We start from the raw sequence: 16,179 nt of genomic DNA on the forward strand, positions 1-16,179 counted from the left end.
AGTTTCATTTTCTCGAGCACACCCTGAAACACAAGCTATTTTTTGGGTTTGAACTTGAAATTTGCACAAAGCACTGGCTCTCTATCTTGAGATGAAAATTAATTTAATCTGTGGAACAGGGGTGTAAAGTATTGGACACTTAACTGTATGGTTGAAAGGCCTAACTTTGCAAAAGCTTAAACTGTTAGTAGAACTTAGAAGGCTATGAATGATTCGTATTTAATATTTCTAACTAGCTTTTCCTGATGTTTCTTAATGGTTATTTTATTATGAATGTTTGTAGTCTATTATTGAGAAGGTGAGAAGAGGAGATTATCTTGGAAAGACTGTTCAGGTATGTTTAATCATTCTGATTCTGATTTCTCCTCTTTGAAGCTTTTGTAATTGTTGTTGGTGCCTTGATTTCATTTTGCTTTTCCTTTGTTTGTAGGTTGCTCCACACAATACATATGCTATCCAAGAGTGGATAGAACGTGTTGCAAAGATACCAGTTGATGGGAAAGAAGGGCCAGCTGATGTTTGTGTTATTGAATTGGGTGGAACTATAGGTAAATAATACTCAGAGGAAACTTTTAATCAATACTAAGATAGAAATTGATTTTTAGTACTATTATTATAATTCAATTATCCATTCAAAATTTTTCGTATTTTAACTTTAAAAATCATGGGTTAGGTAGAAATAGAAAACTAAAAATTGAAAATGACTTCTATTTGGCTAATAGTGAGAGAACCGATGTAGAACCGATGTAAAATATGCATCTTGTGGGTTTTGGATTTTGATTATTTAGTGTGGTTGGTTTGGTTTTTGCAGTGAAGAGGAAGCCCGGATGAAGATATATTCTGTTTCGACTAGGCACTACTTTGCGTTTGGTGCGCTTGTGTCTCAAGAGCTTTCTTACAAGATTAAAGGTATATGTTGTTTTTGAGCTTTAAGTGTTTTGCATGTGTTTTGTGCTAGTGAGGGTTTATTCGGTTTGTGGGTTTTTTGGAAATGCAGAATTGTCGGGAGTTCGGTGGGTGGTTCCTGATTCTTATTTGAATGTCAAGGAGAAGGATTATGGAGGTAAAATTTCTTGTTATGTCACCGTGCTTTATTGTAGTTACCTTAGGGCCTAGTGGTGCCTCATATTTTGAAATTGACTTGTCTAAGATATTGAACCGCCAAGCTTATGATACTGCTATGAGAGACATCGATGATATTTTTGTGTGTGTGATTGACAGGAACAGGTATTGGCCATTAAATCTTTATCATGAGTGATTAAGTTTAAATTATAAAAATCATGTACTTTTTGGGATGATCATGTGACCTATTAATTTCAATCATCCATTTGTAGTTGTATGGTTAAAATTGGTTTCCCTCACTAGTCAAAATAACTTTTTCATTAGATACATCCTCACACAATTTTCCTTTTTTCTATAGCTTCGAGTTGAGTATCATTGTAGTTTATTCTACAACTAGCAGTTGCATTATGTGCTTGTTTGTGATAGCATAAATTTAGAAAATTGCTTATTTTTCAAAGGTAACTTTAGGTACTTGGATGATTAATTCTTGGCCTTTATGCATATCAATTATCTAACGATCGAGTAACTATATTTGCAACATCTCTAAAAGTGAAACGTACACATAGTTAACTGTCAAGTTCAATTTTTTTAACATCTAGCAATTGGATTGGTACTTTTGTTGTGTTGGAAGCTCACCTATTAACCTAATTTGAACTCCAAGTTATTCTCTAGTTTGCTTTCAAGTACTATTGTCATTTCAAATGATTATTTATGCAAGAATTTAGAATGTTATAGCACTGCTAGCAGCTGTTTAACAAGATGGTGGCAGGATCAAGCAAATTCCTCGTCTCTTGGGACCTGGTCTCAACAAGGCAGGCACGTTTTATTGTTTTGGGTTTACGATTTTGATCCTCTTGGATGTTCTAGAGTGTACTTGGAGATTTGCTTGTTCTGATCAGTTCACATAATACATTGCTGTGTTCTTGTTAATTTCTGGTCACATTGCGCTATATTTTATTTACTTGGATGTTTTTAAACACTAACTACATAATTTTTTTAAGTGGCTTTGGTTATCCTTTTGAATTGGTTCTACTATCCCTTGCTTTTAATTTGATTCCCTGCTTTTTAGAATTGTTATATTTTGGGTTTCTGATTTCAATATTGCTTTAGCTGAACCTAATTCTGATATTTTGCACCACTTTGCAGGGAAGTTCCCAACACTTGTGACTCACCAAGAAACTCTCGAGTCAAAGGTTAATGAGAGTAAGGCTATTCCAGCTTAAGAAGGTGCTCTGCATGGGAGTAGCTGTGGGGAATGTTAGCATGGAGGAAAAACAAATCTTCCAAAATGTACAACTGAGTGTTAACTTCCTTGTCTCATTGAGTAAAAAACTCTATCTTAGATTAGCATACAGTTTTTTTAATGTGATAATGTACATAAATTTAAAAATTAGTTTATTATAATTTTGTATTATGTATTACTAAAAACTTTATTCTGCACTGTATTCGAATGAAAAAAAAATATATTTTAGTCAACAATTGTTCATGAATAGTCTTAGAATAAAATATAATATGTTGGAAAATAGTAATGAGTTATTATATACAGTTGATTAATTGTACAAATTAAATACGCAAGATCTTGAATCAATAATTGTTCCATTAACATACTATAAATGCATTTTTCAATGATTGTTTGCATCTGATGGGATTATATAGCACACTTAGTTACTTGTTATTAAATTTCAGAAGACAAATGTTATTGTTTAGTCCAGAATAATAGGCTCTGGTAATCGATTACAAGACTTGGTAATCGATTACCAGAGAACATTTTAATAAGTAAATTTCAAATTTCATTGTCTGGTAATCGATTACATGTATAGGTAATCGATTACCAGACTCTTAAAAACAATGGTTTCCTCAAATTTAGTCATCAACAGTTAGTGAGGGATTCATCCCAGTTAGTGACGGATAAAATCCGTCGCAAATTGTGACGGATAAAATCCGTCACAAATTGTGACGGATTCTACTTAATTAAAGTCATCACAGTTTGTGACGGATTTAATCCCTCACAAGTTGCGAGGGATTTAATCCCTCGCAAATTGTGACGGATTCTACTTAATTAAAGTCATCATAGTTTGTGACGGATTTAATCCCTCACAAATTGCGAGGGATTTAATCCCTCACAAATTGCGACGGATTTTTATTAATTTCTAAACATTTATTATTAGAAATTAGTGACGGAAATTATACTGTTTGTGATGCCTTAATTCCTTCACTAATTGTGACGGAGAAAATAATCCGTCACTAAATATTTTGTGACGCCAAATTTTGTGACGGAATCATTTCCGTCACAAATTCCGTCACTAATTGATTTGTGACGGATTTTATCAAATTTAGTGACGGATTTGTTCCCTCTCTAATTTTAATTTTTCTAGTAGTGACACCCCTATATTCACATATGAAGAAACCCATCCCCCCGTACCTGGATGAGCAGAAGATGAATGGTCTTGGTGTGATCTAAGATCGTTCCTGAGTACTCTTCCTTAGAGCTCTTTGTTTCTCCTCTTTTTTTCCCTAACCCTTCAGAACGCAAATGAGGCAGATAGGGTTAACACCACCTGACTCCTTTCTTAAAATTAATCCATTGGACTAGGTCAACCCAACCCATTTTCCTTCTCTTCTGACCCACTTCTAATTTTCCTCAAAATAATTAAATAAAATAAATACATGTATATTATAAAATATTTTTTCTCTATAATAATAATATATTTCTGACCCTAAATATAATAATATAATTTCAATAACAAAATATCATATAAAATCAACCTTCTCTTAAAACATATAAATATTTATTTAAAAATGCTAATAAAAATACTTATTTAATACGTACAAAATAACTGTCCAAAATAATAATTATTTGAAACGTACAAAATAATATTCCTCTATAATTATTAAAATAATTATGACCAAATACCATCTAATAATAATAATAATAACCTTTTTGAAAATTGGGGTGTTACAATACTCCCCTCCTTTAAGAAATTTCGTCCCCGAAATTTTTGTAATGGTAGACTTCTCTCTTCTTACTTTCTAATCCTTATGCAACCTCACTACCTTATTGATGTACAACTCTATCAATTTCACCAAAGGATATCTAAAGGTAAAACAAGTAAACTTGGCGAGTCTATCCACTAAAACACAAATAGAATCGATCTCTTAAGTATCTCAGACAAACCTACAATTAAGGTCTATCCACTCACCATTACAGTTCCAAAATGGGACGTCTAAGTGCTACAAAATTCCAAAAGACTTCTTGCATACTAAACACGAGCATACAATTTCTCTACTCCTCTCTTCACCTTAGGCCACCATGCTTCCGCTGCACCACTCTGATACATCCTCCTAAGGTCCCGATACATCTCAGTAGCTCCTAAATGAATGTCCTTCCTCTAAAATCATCTTTCTTAATTGAAGGTTACTAAGCACCCAAATTTGTTCTTGCACCTCAAAATAACATCGATTCTACTCAAAAAAATTATCTACACTCCTACCAATCTTTTCCACTTGGTTCTCTAAGAAAGGCTCTAACTCCTAGGCTTCTCTAATCTCATCCATTAATTCACTAGTCACTTTCAACATAATCAATTCAATGCTCCTAAGGATAATCTCACACACAAAGCATAAGTCTCTAAATTCTTCAATCAAATCCAACCCTTAAATCATCATAAACGATATACCAGAGGTTATCATAATCAAGGCATCTGCTACAACATTGGTTTTACTTCTATGATCATCTCTAAAGATTAAGCACCTAAGCGTAAGTTCACTAGGTATACATATCAGATCTCTAATTTCACCACTCCATCTACACCCAAGTCAAACTCTTATCCATCACCTTATCCTATAGCCTCATATCTTGTCACCAAAATTGTGCTTCTCCAATTTCCTTCAACAATCCATTCGTTACTCAAGTCATACTTAGTCTCACACTACTAAGAGTAACCTTATAAGCCAAACTTAAATCTCTAATTTGAGCCAAAAGGATTCATCTCTCTAATCATAAGGGAAGATAAATATAAAGGTTTCCTACACAAAACATCGGTCACCACAATAGCTTTACTCAATTAACAACTAAGTTTGAAATATTAGTCCTCTAGAAATTAAACTATCTCTTTAGTCACATAATTAACTACTCAGTCAACAGATAATTAAGGCTCTAACGATCAAAAAATACTTCAAGCTTGGAATCATATACATAATGTCTCCAAATCTTAGTATAAATATTAAAGCTACTAACTCAAGGTCATAGATAAGAAAATTCCTTTCATGAATTTTCAATTGTCTAAAATCATAACCTACTACCTTTCCTTCTTGTCACAATACTCATCCCAAACATATCTTTAGAAGCATAACTATATATCACAAAAGGCTTACTAAGATCGGCCAATGCTCACACTAGCGCACTAGTCGATCTTTCCTTAAGAATTTGGAAACTACTATCACACTTACTATCTCACACAAAAATAACACTCTTCTTACTCAATATGTTAAAAGGTAATGCTATCTTAGAAAGTTACTCAATAAATATCCAACAACAATGAGCTAATCCAAGAAACTCATAACCTCGCTAATAGACTCATGTATCTCTCACTTAAGCACAACTTCTATCTTAGATAGATCTACGTTATACCTCCGCAAGAAAATTGCATGGCCTAGAACACTCATCTCATACAGTCAAAAATCATACTTAGATAATCTATCCTAAATTTATCTTGGATATATCTTCACACTTAACTCTTAATATGGTGATATCACATCCTAAGATCAATCTCATTAATACACAAACATCCACTAATTGATCCATAAAGTCATCTATCCTCATATATACATACATGCATATCAAATCATATTAGAATACCTACTTTAAAATCTTCATATATACTATCCCTAAGCATATACGAATCAATCATCGTTTACACCATAAAGCATGAATCAACTTTACCACATAACATCATACAATCTTAAACAACCTCTCAATCCACCTAACATCTTAGAATCATGACAAAAATCAATTTTTATCCTTGCATTGTCTAACGATTCAAAAATATCATGACACCATACATATCCCTTCAACAATGATCAAAGAAAATGATACCTAGAGAGTTATACTCATCCAAATGATCTCAAACCTATCTCAAAAGAAAGCTAAGAGAATAAGTTAAAACTCTTATGAAGACATAAAATTCTAAAAGATCCTCTTCTTAGCTAAAAATTTCAAAAACCGCAGCAGATATATTTGGCGCTTACAGCTAGACCTTTGATCACCAAATTAACTATAAATGGAGTTCTAGACCTCCGTTTTACCTGATTCCAATTCCATTGGAAAGATAACGTCTAAGGCTACAACTTTTATGAAGATCATAAAATCTAAATTTGTCAATATGGTAGTCATAATGGCACAACAAAACTGCAGCGAAAATATCCTCTACACCAAACAGCAATAGTATATCAATATATCTAAGGCCACAAAAATACATCAACCCTTCCAAACTCACACCTTAACTTCATATTCAAGCTTCCCACTACAATCCTAAACCAAACAACTCACATATTTAGCACAACAGACTTAGAAAATAAAACTCACATGCTACCTAAACCATAAACGGTAAACATGCCAACACCAACACTCAAGGGAATTACCAACATTTCAATCTCTCATCAAGGATACCAAAACTCCAATTCTCATATACAACCTCCTTGGATTCAATCGCTACAACTATAGATTCTAGAAACTCCATTAACCGTAAACTCTCGACAAATCAATGTCTCACCCAAATCTAAGGTCCCAATAATTTCTAGTTGATTGGCAAGGCTTCGTCCACTACTACTGGCACATATTCTTGCAATACGAGCGATACCACTCAACCACTACTTCTTACGTAAGCAAGAAGTATCAAAACAAATAAGCAATCATGAATAGCCTCAACTAAGCTATATCATGTCTTTCAGCCAAATTCTGAGAAAACAATATAAGTGTAAGCACAACACTAACAACACAAGGGAAACATCATCATCATCATCATTATCCTCATCATAAAGCAAAACATATTCCATCATTCATCTACCAAACAAGCATAGTAGACTCATAACTCACGGCCGATTGGATCGACCTGCTCTGATACCACTAAATGTGACACCCTTCTACCCCATAAAAGATAAGTAACAACAATAAGAATAATTCAATAAATATAACATCAAGAAGGGTCCACATATTTTAATAAAAACTCATAGGTTCACAAGTCTTGAAATAAATAGAAATAATAATAATAATAATAATAATAAAGTTTTACTCTTAAAAGAAAATTATCAAGGTCTCTAAAGAAAAATGAAAGGGATCCAGAATTTACAAATATAAGGTGAATATAAAACTCCTAAAAATAAGTCTCCTCAAACGACAAATAACAATTCATAACTAAAGCATCCTAAATTCATGCCCCAATGTCACATTCTATCAGAGCAGAACCCTTTCCCTTTAGAACTCAACACTATGAGTGTCTTCATCTTCGCCTAAAAGAAAACCACATAAAAACAGGACGGTGAGAGATAGATAACATCATATATGAACATAGAGCTACCCAATTCCCACCCCACACCGTGCACCAAAATATCATCATTAACTATAAACAACAAATACATCTCATATAATTACCAAACATCATTTTTTTTCAATCATACAAGCTTTCATACACATGCTCACTATATGCTCATACACATCTCCTCTCCTAAGAGTCTCAACTTGGCACTCTGCACAATGGGCGTACCTCGTCAATTCCCTTACTTGTTGCCAATGCGGGCATACCGTTCTCACACCCTCCCAGGGCCGGTATGTTGCACGGTTAAACACCCAGCGGCCCGTGCAAAGGCAATCCACCCACCGTTAAACCCTCTGTGGCCAGTGAGCTGCGCAGTTAAACACCCAACGGCCCACGCATGGAATGCCTCCCGTCATGGTCCCCCCTGTCTCAACCCCTCTCTAGGCCCAGGGTCCAATGCAATATAGCCACGTCTGGCTTCTCAAGCACCACATGCAACTCATAAGTCTCATGCAACTCATGCATCCCACGTAAGTCATAATTAATGCATCTCCATTATATAACATCATCACATGTCAATAACAATCCATGCAATATCATCCTCACATGCTAGGTACCTATCATTAAGTTATCAACCTCATAGATCACAAATTTCACATAATTCTTCACACACATCACAATATCTATGACATTCAGTTAATAATTTAACCATAACTCGAGATATACATATCCTTTCTAAGTGATCCCAACTCCATTAGAATCCTAACATCAATATCTACAACTTTCATGAAGAACACAAATCCTAATAAAGTCGTTTAGGTTACCATTCAGGGCTCACAAAAATTGATGTTGTGGTTCGCACACAGATTGGAAGGCTCAAATTGCAACTCACATAACTTGATCAAATATTAATATTTTTACACGATTCTTGTGTCTAAATGGTAGCCCCAGAAGTCTAGTTTCTAAAAAAACAAACGGCACTCGATTTGGATAACTACACAGAAAGATATCGCAAAATTACAAACGTATGTCGGGGTCCCGACGCCCGACGCCCAAAACTGGCGCTGAGCGCCCAAATCTCTGCCCAGACTCCCCTCTGTGAAATTAAACCTGCGTTTTACGAGTTTCAACAAGGTTTTTACCATTTTTCACTACTTCTACACCCCGTTGGTTCAGTTTAACTCCATTTATATTCTTCATACGTTCCAAATCAATCCATACACATCTCAAGCCTCAAAAATTGGTTTCCATTGGTTTTACAAAAAAAAATCTAAACTCTTCTTAACACATAAAATTCAAGTCATCAAATTTAAGGATAAAGAATTAACAAGAAAGCCCCAATGGAATTCAAAGACAATTCAAGAAATAAGTTCTTCCAAATGAATTAAGAATTTAGAACATCGATTGCAGAGATAATCGTTCAGAATTTTAAATAGAGTTCATAGAGGGACTTAGGGATTGCCCTCACTACCCGAACACCCCTATATTCACATATGAAGAAACCCATCCCCCGTACCTGGATGAGCAGAAGATGAATGGTCTTGGTGTGATCTAAGATCGTTCCTGAGTACTCTTCCTTAGAGCTCTTTGTTTCTCCTCTTTTTTTCCCTAACCCTTCAGAACGCAAATGAGGTAGATAGGGTTAACACCACCTGACTCCTTTCTTAAAATTAATCCATTGGACTGGGTCAACCCAACCCATTTTCCTTCTCTTCTGACCCACTTCTAATTTTCCTCAAAATAATTAAATAAAATAAATACATGTATATTATAAAATATTTTTTCTCTATAATAATAATATATTTCTGACCCTAAATATAATAATATAATTTCAATAACAAAATATCATATAAAATCAACCTTCTCTTAAAACATATAAATATTTATTTAAAAATGTTAATAAAAATACTTATTTAATATGTACAAAATAATTGTCCAAAATAATAATTATTTAAAACGTACAAAATAATATTCCTCTATAATTATTAAAATAATTATGACCAAATACCATCTAATAATAATAATAATAACCTTTTTGAAAATTGGGGTGTTACATTTCACGCGCGCTGCTATCGCACCCCTTCTCACGCGCACCCCTTCAAATTCCGATCTCAGGAAAATGGGAAAATAAACTTATAATCCATGTCTTGTAAAGGGTGATCATCCAAATTCCAATCTCAGGAAAATAGGAAAATAAACTAAGTTATAATCCATGTCTTGTAAAGCGTGATCATCCAAATTTCGATCTTAGGAAAATGAGAAAATAAACTAAGTTACAATCCATGTCTTGTAAAGCGTGATCATCCAAATTCCAATCTCAGGAAAATGGGAAAATAAACTAAGTTACAATCCATGTCTTGTAAAGTGTGATCATCCAAATTCCGATCTCAGGAAAATGGGAAAAAAGAAACTAAGTTACAACCCATGTCTTGTAAAGGGTGATCATCCAAATTCCAATCTCAGGAAAATGGGAAAATAAACTAAGTTAAGAAGCTTATTTTTTTATATTTAGAGTGTGACACCCTTACTACCCCAACACATATATAATATAATTCAATTAAGAAGAATAAACTTTCAAAGGGTTCGTAAAAGGGTACACATAAAACTTCGAAACTGTTCTTTCTTCAATATAAGAAAATGACTGAAAAATAAAACTTTAAAGGTAAAATTTAAGAGTTTAAAATTTTAAACACATTTATTACAATACCAAATCCATATAAATATTCTGTCCTAGAAATCCTCTACCCTGATGTCACATTATCAGAGCATTCCCATAAATTAACTGTTGACATTCTAGATGCCACTCGTAGCCGGATCTTCTTCACCTAAAATATCCATAGTTTATACGGTGAGAAAAGAAAATATCTATATGCAAAGTACATACAAACACCTCACAATATAATCTCATCATAATTCATTATTTAATAAACTATATATATATATATATATATATATATCAATCATTCATCGTCTTCATATCTCAATTCACATTTAACATATCTCATTTCACATACATATCTCAATCCATCATAATTCACACCAATTATACAATTTACAACATCATTTCCATATTCATAATTCATGTCAATCTTACAATTAACACTATGCCAAGACCTCGCCACATCTGACACAAGTGATACAGGTTAATTGCCTCCCACACCAAACCAGGGTCACGCCCTCCCTGTAGCATCACTTACCCAGGGGCCGTGCCATCCCTAGTCATTAAGGAGTACGCTCGTCCCTGAAGCATCACCTACCCAGGGTTCGTATCATCCCTGATCATCCGGGAGTACGCTCGTCCCTGAAACATCAACTACCAGGGTTCGTATCATCCTTGATCCTTTAGTGTGAGGAACCACAATCAAATTACAATCCATACAGTCTCTTGCAATTAACCCTATGCCAGGGCTGCCATAATCGACATAAGTGGTGTGTGTTAACTGTCTTACTCATCCCACACCATGCTAGGGTCACGCCCTCCCTGTAGCACCACTTACCCAGGGGTCGTGCCATCCCTAGTCATTAGTGTGAGGAAACACATCGCAATCATATTCTTAATCATTTCCATACCACATCTCATCTCATATCACAATTCCATATAACATACACAATTTCATATCACATACTCAACAGATAAGTCTAACAAAATAAGGGTTTACAAATCCCTCAAGCAATTCATATCTCGATCATCAATTCTTATAATATAATATAACAAGAACATTAATAAAATAATTAATAGAATTAGTAATTTAATATAATTTCAGCACAGTAAAACCCCTAATTGTTCCAAAACCTAGTTCACAAGCACTTTTCTACAATTTCGTTCTCTCTCACAGATCATCATTTTTACAAATTATTAGCATATTTATAATCCTCAACACATACCGAATCTAATGATATAATTAATTCCTCAAACAGGAATAATCCAATTTTTCCAAAACCTACCCTACAGGCACTTTTCTATAATTTCGTTCTCTCTCCTAGAGCATCATTTTTACAAACAAATTATATATTTATTGTCCTAAATATATACAGAATCAAATAATGCCAATAATTCTTCAAACAGAAATAATTGTAAAATTACTCATAATCCTAAGGGTTCTTCTTCTACCCAAATTCCCTCATGCAACTCCACATATAAATAATCCCCTTTTCTCCCGTACCTGGATACATAGGAACTCGGGCAGAACCTCCTCTTTTTCCTTAAATAAGGATCGGAACTAAGACTGGAGCAGAACCTCATCCTCTGAGTTCCCCATGGTCTTCAGAGAGAAGAAGAAGAACGAAAGAGAGAACATAAGAGAAGAGAGAGTGAGAATGAGAGGTGTGTAGAAATGAGAGGATTTGAGGCCTATTTATAGGATTTTTCGCCCACCTACCACTACGGCCCGTTCCAAAATCGGAACGGCCCGTTCTGGGCCCTTCAAACCTATGTAAATTTTTCAACTGGAACGGCCCGTTCCCAAACCAGAACGGCCCGTTCTCAAACCCAGCAGAACGACCAGCTCTGCTTCCAGAACGGCCCGTTCTCCAAACCAGAACGGCCCGTTCTCCCTCTGAAACGGCCCGTTCTCCAAACCGGAACGGCCCGTTCTCCCTCCAGAACGGCCCGTTCTGCTTCTCAAATTTTGGGCCTTTAACTTATTCCAGAACGGCCCGTTTCACTTTTGAAACGGCCCGTTCTGGGCAACGAATTGGGCCTACGGCCCATTGAAAATTGGGTTGTTACATAGAGCGTGATCATCCAAATTCCAATCTCAGGAAAATGGGAAAATAAACTAAGTTAAGAAGCATATTTTTGATATTTAGAGCGTGATCATCCAAATTCCGATCTCAGGAAAATGGGAAAATAAACTAAGTTACAATCCATGTCTTGTAAAGTGTGACCATCCAAATTCTGATCTTAGGAAAATGGGAAAATGAACTATGTCAAATTTTAAGTTGATTGATAGAAACATACCATTCAAATTATGGTGTCTTCGGGTTATTTATACTCGCCCAGTCGGAATTTAACCGATCAATCACGAGTTCTTCGAGTTATTTATACTCACCCAGTCGGAATTTAACCAATCAATCATGAGTTTGGTCTTCGAGTTATTTATACTCGCCCAGTTAGAATTTAACCGATCAATCACGAGTTTGGTCTTCGAGTTATTTATACTCGTCTAGTCGGAATTTAACCGATCAATCACGAGTTTGGTCTTCGAGTTATTTATACTCGCCTAGTCAGAATTGAACTAATCAATCACGAGTTCTTCGAGTTATTTATACTCGCCCAGTCGGAATTTAACCGATCAATCATGAGTTCTTCGAATTATTTATACTCGCCCAGTCAGAGTTTATCCGATCAATCACGAGTTTGCCTACGAGTCAGAATCAATTTGAAAATAATGATTTTTATTATTTGATGGTACTTCATTAAAAACCTTTTCAGCAAAAAGTCCTTTCACATTTTTGTAGGGATAAAAATACTGAGTTAGAAAAAGAGTGCACCTAGTATAAGTACAATACAACCAAAGTAACCAATTAACTATAATAAAAACGTAAATTTGTAACATTCCACGTCCTCGGTATCTTTCCGGCCTTGAGCGTTTTCAATCGGTAAGCTCCTTTTCCAATCACCTCATCAATTCTATAGGGACTGACCCACTTGGGTGATAACTTGTTCTTCAGCTAAGTTAGTTGAGTGCGCTTCAAAACAAGATCTCCTTCTATGAAATCTCGCAGGATGGCTTCAGATTCGATTGCCTCTGAAATCGGTTTGAAGTCCCTCGGGACTTCCATCATACTATCTTCTTCCATTGTCCTGAGATTGACCATGATTGTAGCTTTCATCTCATCCACTCGCCTCCGAATTTCTTCGTTCTCCTGTCTAATGGCTTCATCCCTCTCCTTGGATTGTGCATTCTCCTTTCTCAAGCTGTTGATCAATGCCATCATCTCCTCCATGGTAGGGTTTTGTGGGTCGTGGTTGGGTGCGCCACCTCTCGCCATAGTAGGGTGTAGGTTTTTTGTCTTTCTTGGGGCGTAGGAAAAGTTTTACCGTAGCCCCACGGTGGGCGCCAAAATGTTCCGGCCAAGGGGGTGTCTAGGGGTCTTCTCCTAGGTCAACCTTCCCAATCCAGAGCATTCAAGAGTATAATGTGTAATCTGTCCGCTTAGTTCTAGGGTTTTAGGTCTTATACTTTCTTGTTCATGGGCCTCATGGACCCCGTGAGCGCGGAGATTTTCATAACCGTTAATATTTGAAAAATATTTTGTCATTAAAGATGAGATTTTATCCCTGATATCATATCAGTGTCTATGTGGGAGGGTCTAATCGGAATTTAGACGAGTTACCCCTATAGAGTAGACAAGTCAGATTCTGACCGAGTGCACCCATGTAGAGGGGTCAGATCGGATTCTGACCAGGACGGTACACTTGCCTTCCAGCCCCTACGCCTTACAGGCTCGGCTAACTGTGCTATCGGAAAAATACCTATTTAGGGGGTCAGATCAGATTCTAACCGAGACGGAATCTAGCCTTGAGATCGAAAAAATTCCTAACTAAGAGGTCAGATCGGATTCTGACCGGGAAGGTACAACATTGTTGTTCAATTTTAACAAAATTTGATATAAACATATAAAGTGAAATGAACTTTTAATCTAACGATTGGATTTACAAAATTCACATTTAATATAAAGTTATTGAGCAATGTATAATACTTAGTAAAGGTTACACCAGTATTAGTATAACCCTTCTCTCCTTTCTCTCTCTCTCTCTCTCTCTCTATATATATATATATATATATATATATATAGAGAGAGAGAGAGAGAGAGAGAAGGAATCAAATAACTTACAAAATAACTCTTGGTAAAGTTATTCCGCTTAATAACTCATGGTTTGTGTTGAATTTCATCGATCCAATTGTTAAATTAAAAGTTATTAAATTTTACTAATAATTAATATAGAAAAAATTAATTAGATTTGGAATAATTTATTTTCTAATTAAAAATATAATTGAAACAATAATTATTTTAAATTATTTAACTAAAATCTCTCTTCAACAAGTTATGAATAAAAGAACGCACTATCACAAGAGAAACAATGGAGTATCTACTTGAAGACTGAAGATCAGGTGTATAGTTTGTCAACCTTGTTACTCGATAAAGTACGCAACCAACACTCAACTGCTCTAAAGGGCGAGGATACAAGAAAATACACCTATCTAAGTGAAACAACGCAGAAGCACTAGCACCAAAGAGACGAGGAGAAGACCCGGACGAAATGTCTATGTCTTTACTTGCCTTTGGAAAAGCAACACATAGCTATTCCAAAGGACAAGTAAAGAGGCGTAGTTGTAGACACCCAATTTCATCCGAGGGCATACAAACAAGGAAATGGACTTCCATTATCAAAGAAAAGGAGCTCCCAAGTATAGAAACAATAGGACATGACATCAGAAGGCCTAAAGCCCAAACAAGTTAGTTTTAGTAGCCCAGAACGGGCTGTTCCAAAATGGAACGGGCCATTCCCAAATTGGAACAGGTCGTTCCTAAACTGGAACGGGCCATTCCAAGTTCCTAAAAAGGCCTAAAATCCTAGTTTGGAACGGGCCAATCTAGAATAGGTCGTTCTGCTTCCAAAATGGGTTGTTCCATATTCAAAATTTACTCTCAAAAGACTAGTCTAGAACGGCCTATTCCGAATCTGGAATGGGCCGTTCTGAATCCAGAACGGGCCGTTCTGGCCACTTCTACTGTCTATAAATAGCAGACTCAGACACTGTACTCAGGGCTAGAAAATTTCGTCCAAGAATCCTTAGAGCTCGAAATTTCACTTTCTCTCTCCTCTGTATTTCTTGAAATTTTGTGAGGAACATTGTAGTGTGTTAGGTTGCCAAAAAGCGCCTAAAAGTCTCCATATTTGAAGATCTAATAAAGCTCAGACAAGAGGTATTTCAGTCAACACTCCTCTCTCCTTCTATTTTCTTATTTTTTAAATATTGTTATAATAAAAGCAACCATGTAGACATTTTAGGGTCAATTGCTTAATTTAAATTTAAGCATGTAAATAACCATTTATAAAGGGGATTAAATATTTTTATTAATTTTTACTATGCTAAATTCATCATAAGGGTACTGATTAAAGGCGTTGTAGGGGTGCTTAATACATTTCCTACACGTAATCGACCCCCGAACCCAATTCTGGTTATCAAGGCCATTATTGGACTTTTAGAATCCTTTTCTTTTTCCAATGTTTTGAGTAAAACATTGGTGGCAACTCCATGAACTCATTTTTCAAAACCATTAATTAAGGATTAGTCTGATCTCCAGCATTCCTTAATTGATGAGATTTTCAAAAGGATGTCTAAACCATATAGGTCGCAAGATCGGAAATTTTCGGGTTGCGACACTTACGACCAATGGTTTGGACTACCGTTTCCTCGGAAACTAGACTAATCTTTAAATACTGGTTTTGAAAATAGGTTCATGAAGTCACCACCAATATTTTACTCAAAATATTGAAAAAAAGAAAAGGATTTTGAAAATTCAATATTGGCCTTAATAACCAAAATTGGGTTCGAGATTTGATTACGTGTAG

At 35.4% G+C, this 16,179-nt stretch overlaps 1 protein-coding gene across 2 annotated transcripts; it reads left to right on the top strand.

Moving 5' to 3' along the window:
- Positions 1-455: 455 nt before the first annotated feature.
- LOC145950939 (multiple organellar RNA editing factor 8, chloroplastic/mitochondrial) lies at positions 456-2,555 on the top strand. 2 transcript variants are annotated; one of them, XM_083062904.1, is made up of 3 exons: positions 456-909; positions 998-1,063; positions 2,209-2,555. In XM_083062904.1, exons 1-3 carry the CDS (start codon positions 828-830, stop codon positions 2,283-2,285), a joined length of 225 nt encoding a protein of 74 aa, XP_082919030.1. In that variant the 5' UTR covers positions 456-827; the 3' UTR covers positions 2,286-2,555. The 2 variants fall into 2 exon arrangements, 1 of the variants encoding a protein (XP_082919030.1); XR_014428765.1 differs by lacking the exons at positions 456-909; positions 998-1,063 and adding an exon at positions 1,072-1,878.
- Positions 2,556-16,179: the final 13,624 nt, after the last annotated feature.

Source organism: Cajanus cajan, chromosome 8 (assembly GCF_000230855.2).
Source record: "Cajanus cajan strain Asha chromosome 8, NIPB_CcT2T_4, whole genome shotgun sequence".
NCBI lineage: Eukaryota > Viridiplantae > Streptophyta > Magnoliopsida > Fabales > Fabaceae > Cajanus > Cajanus cajan.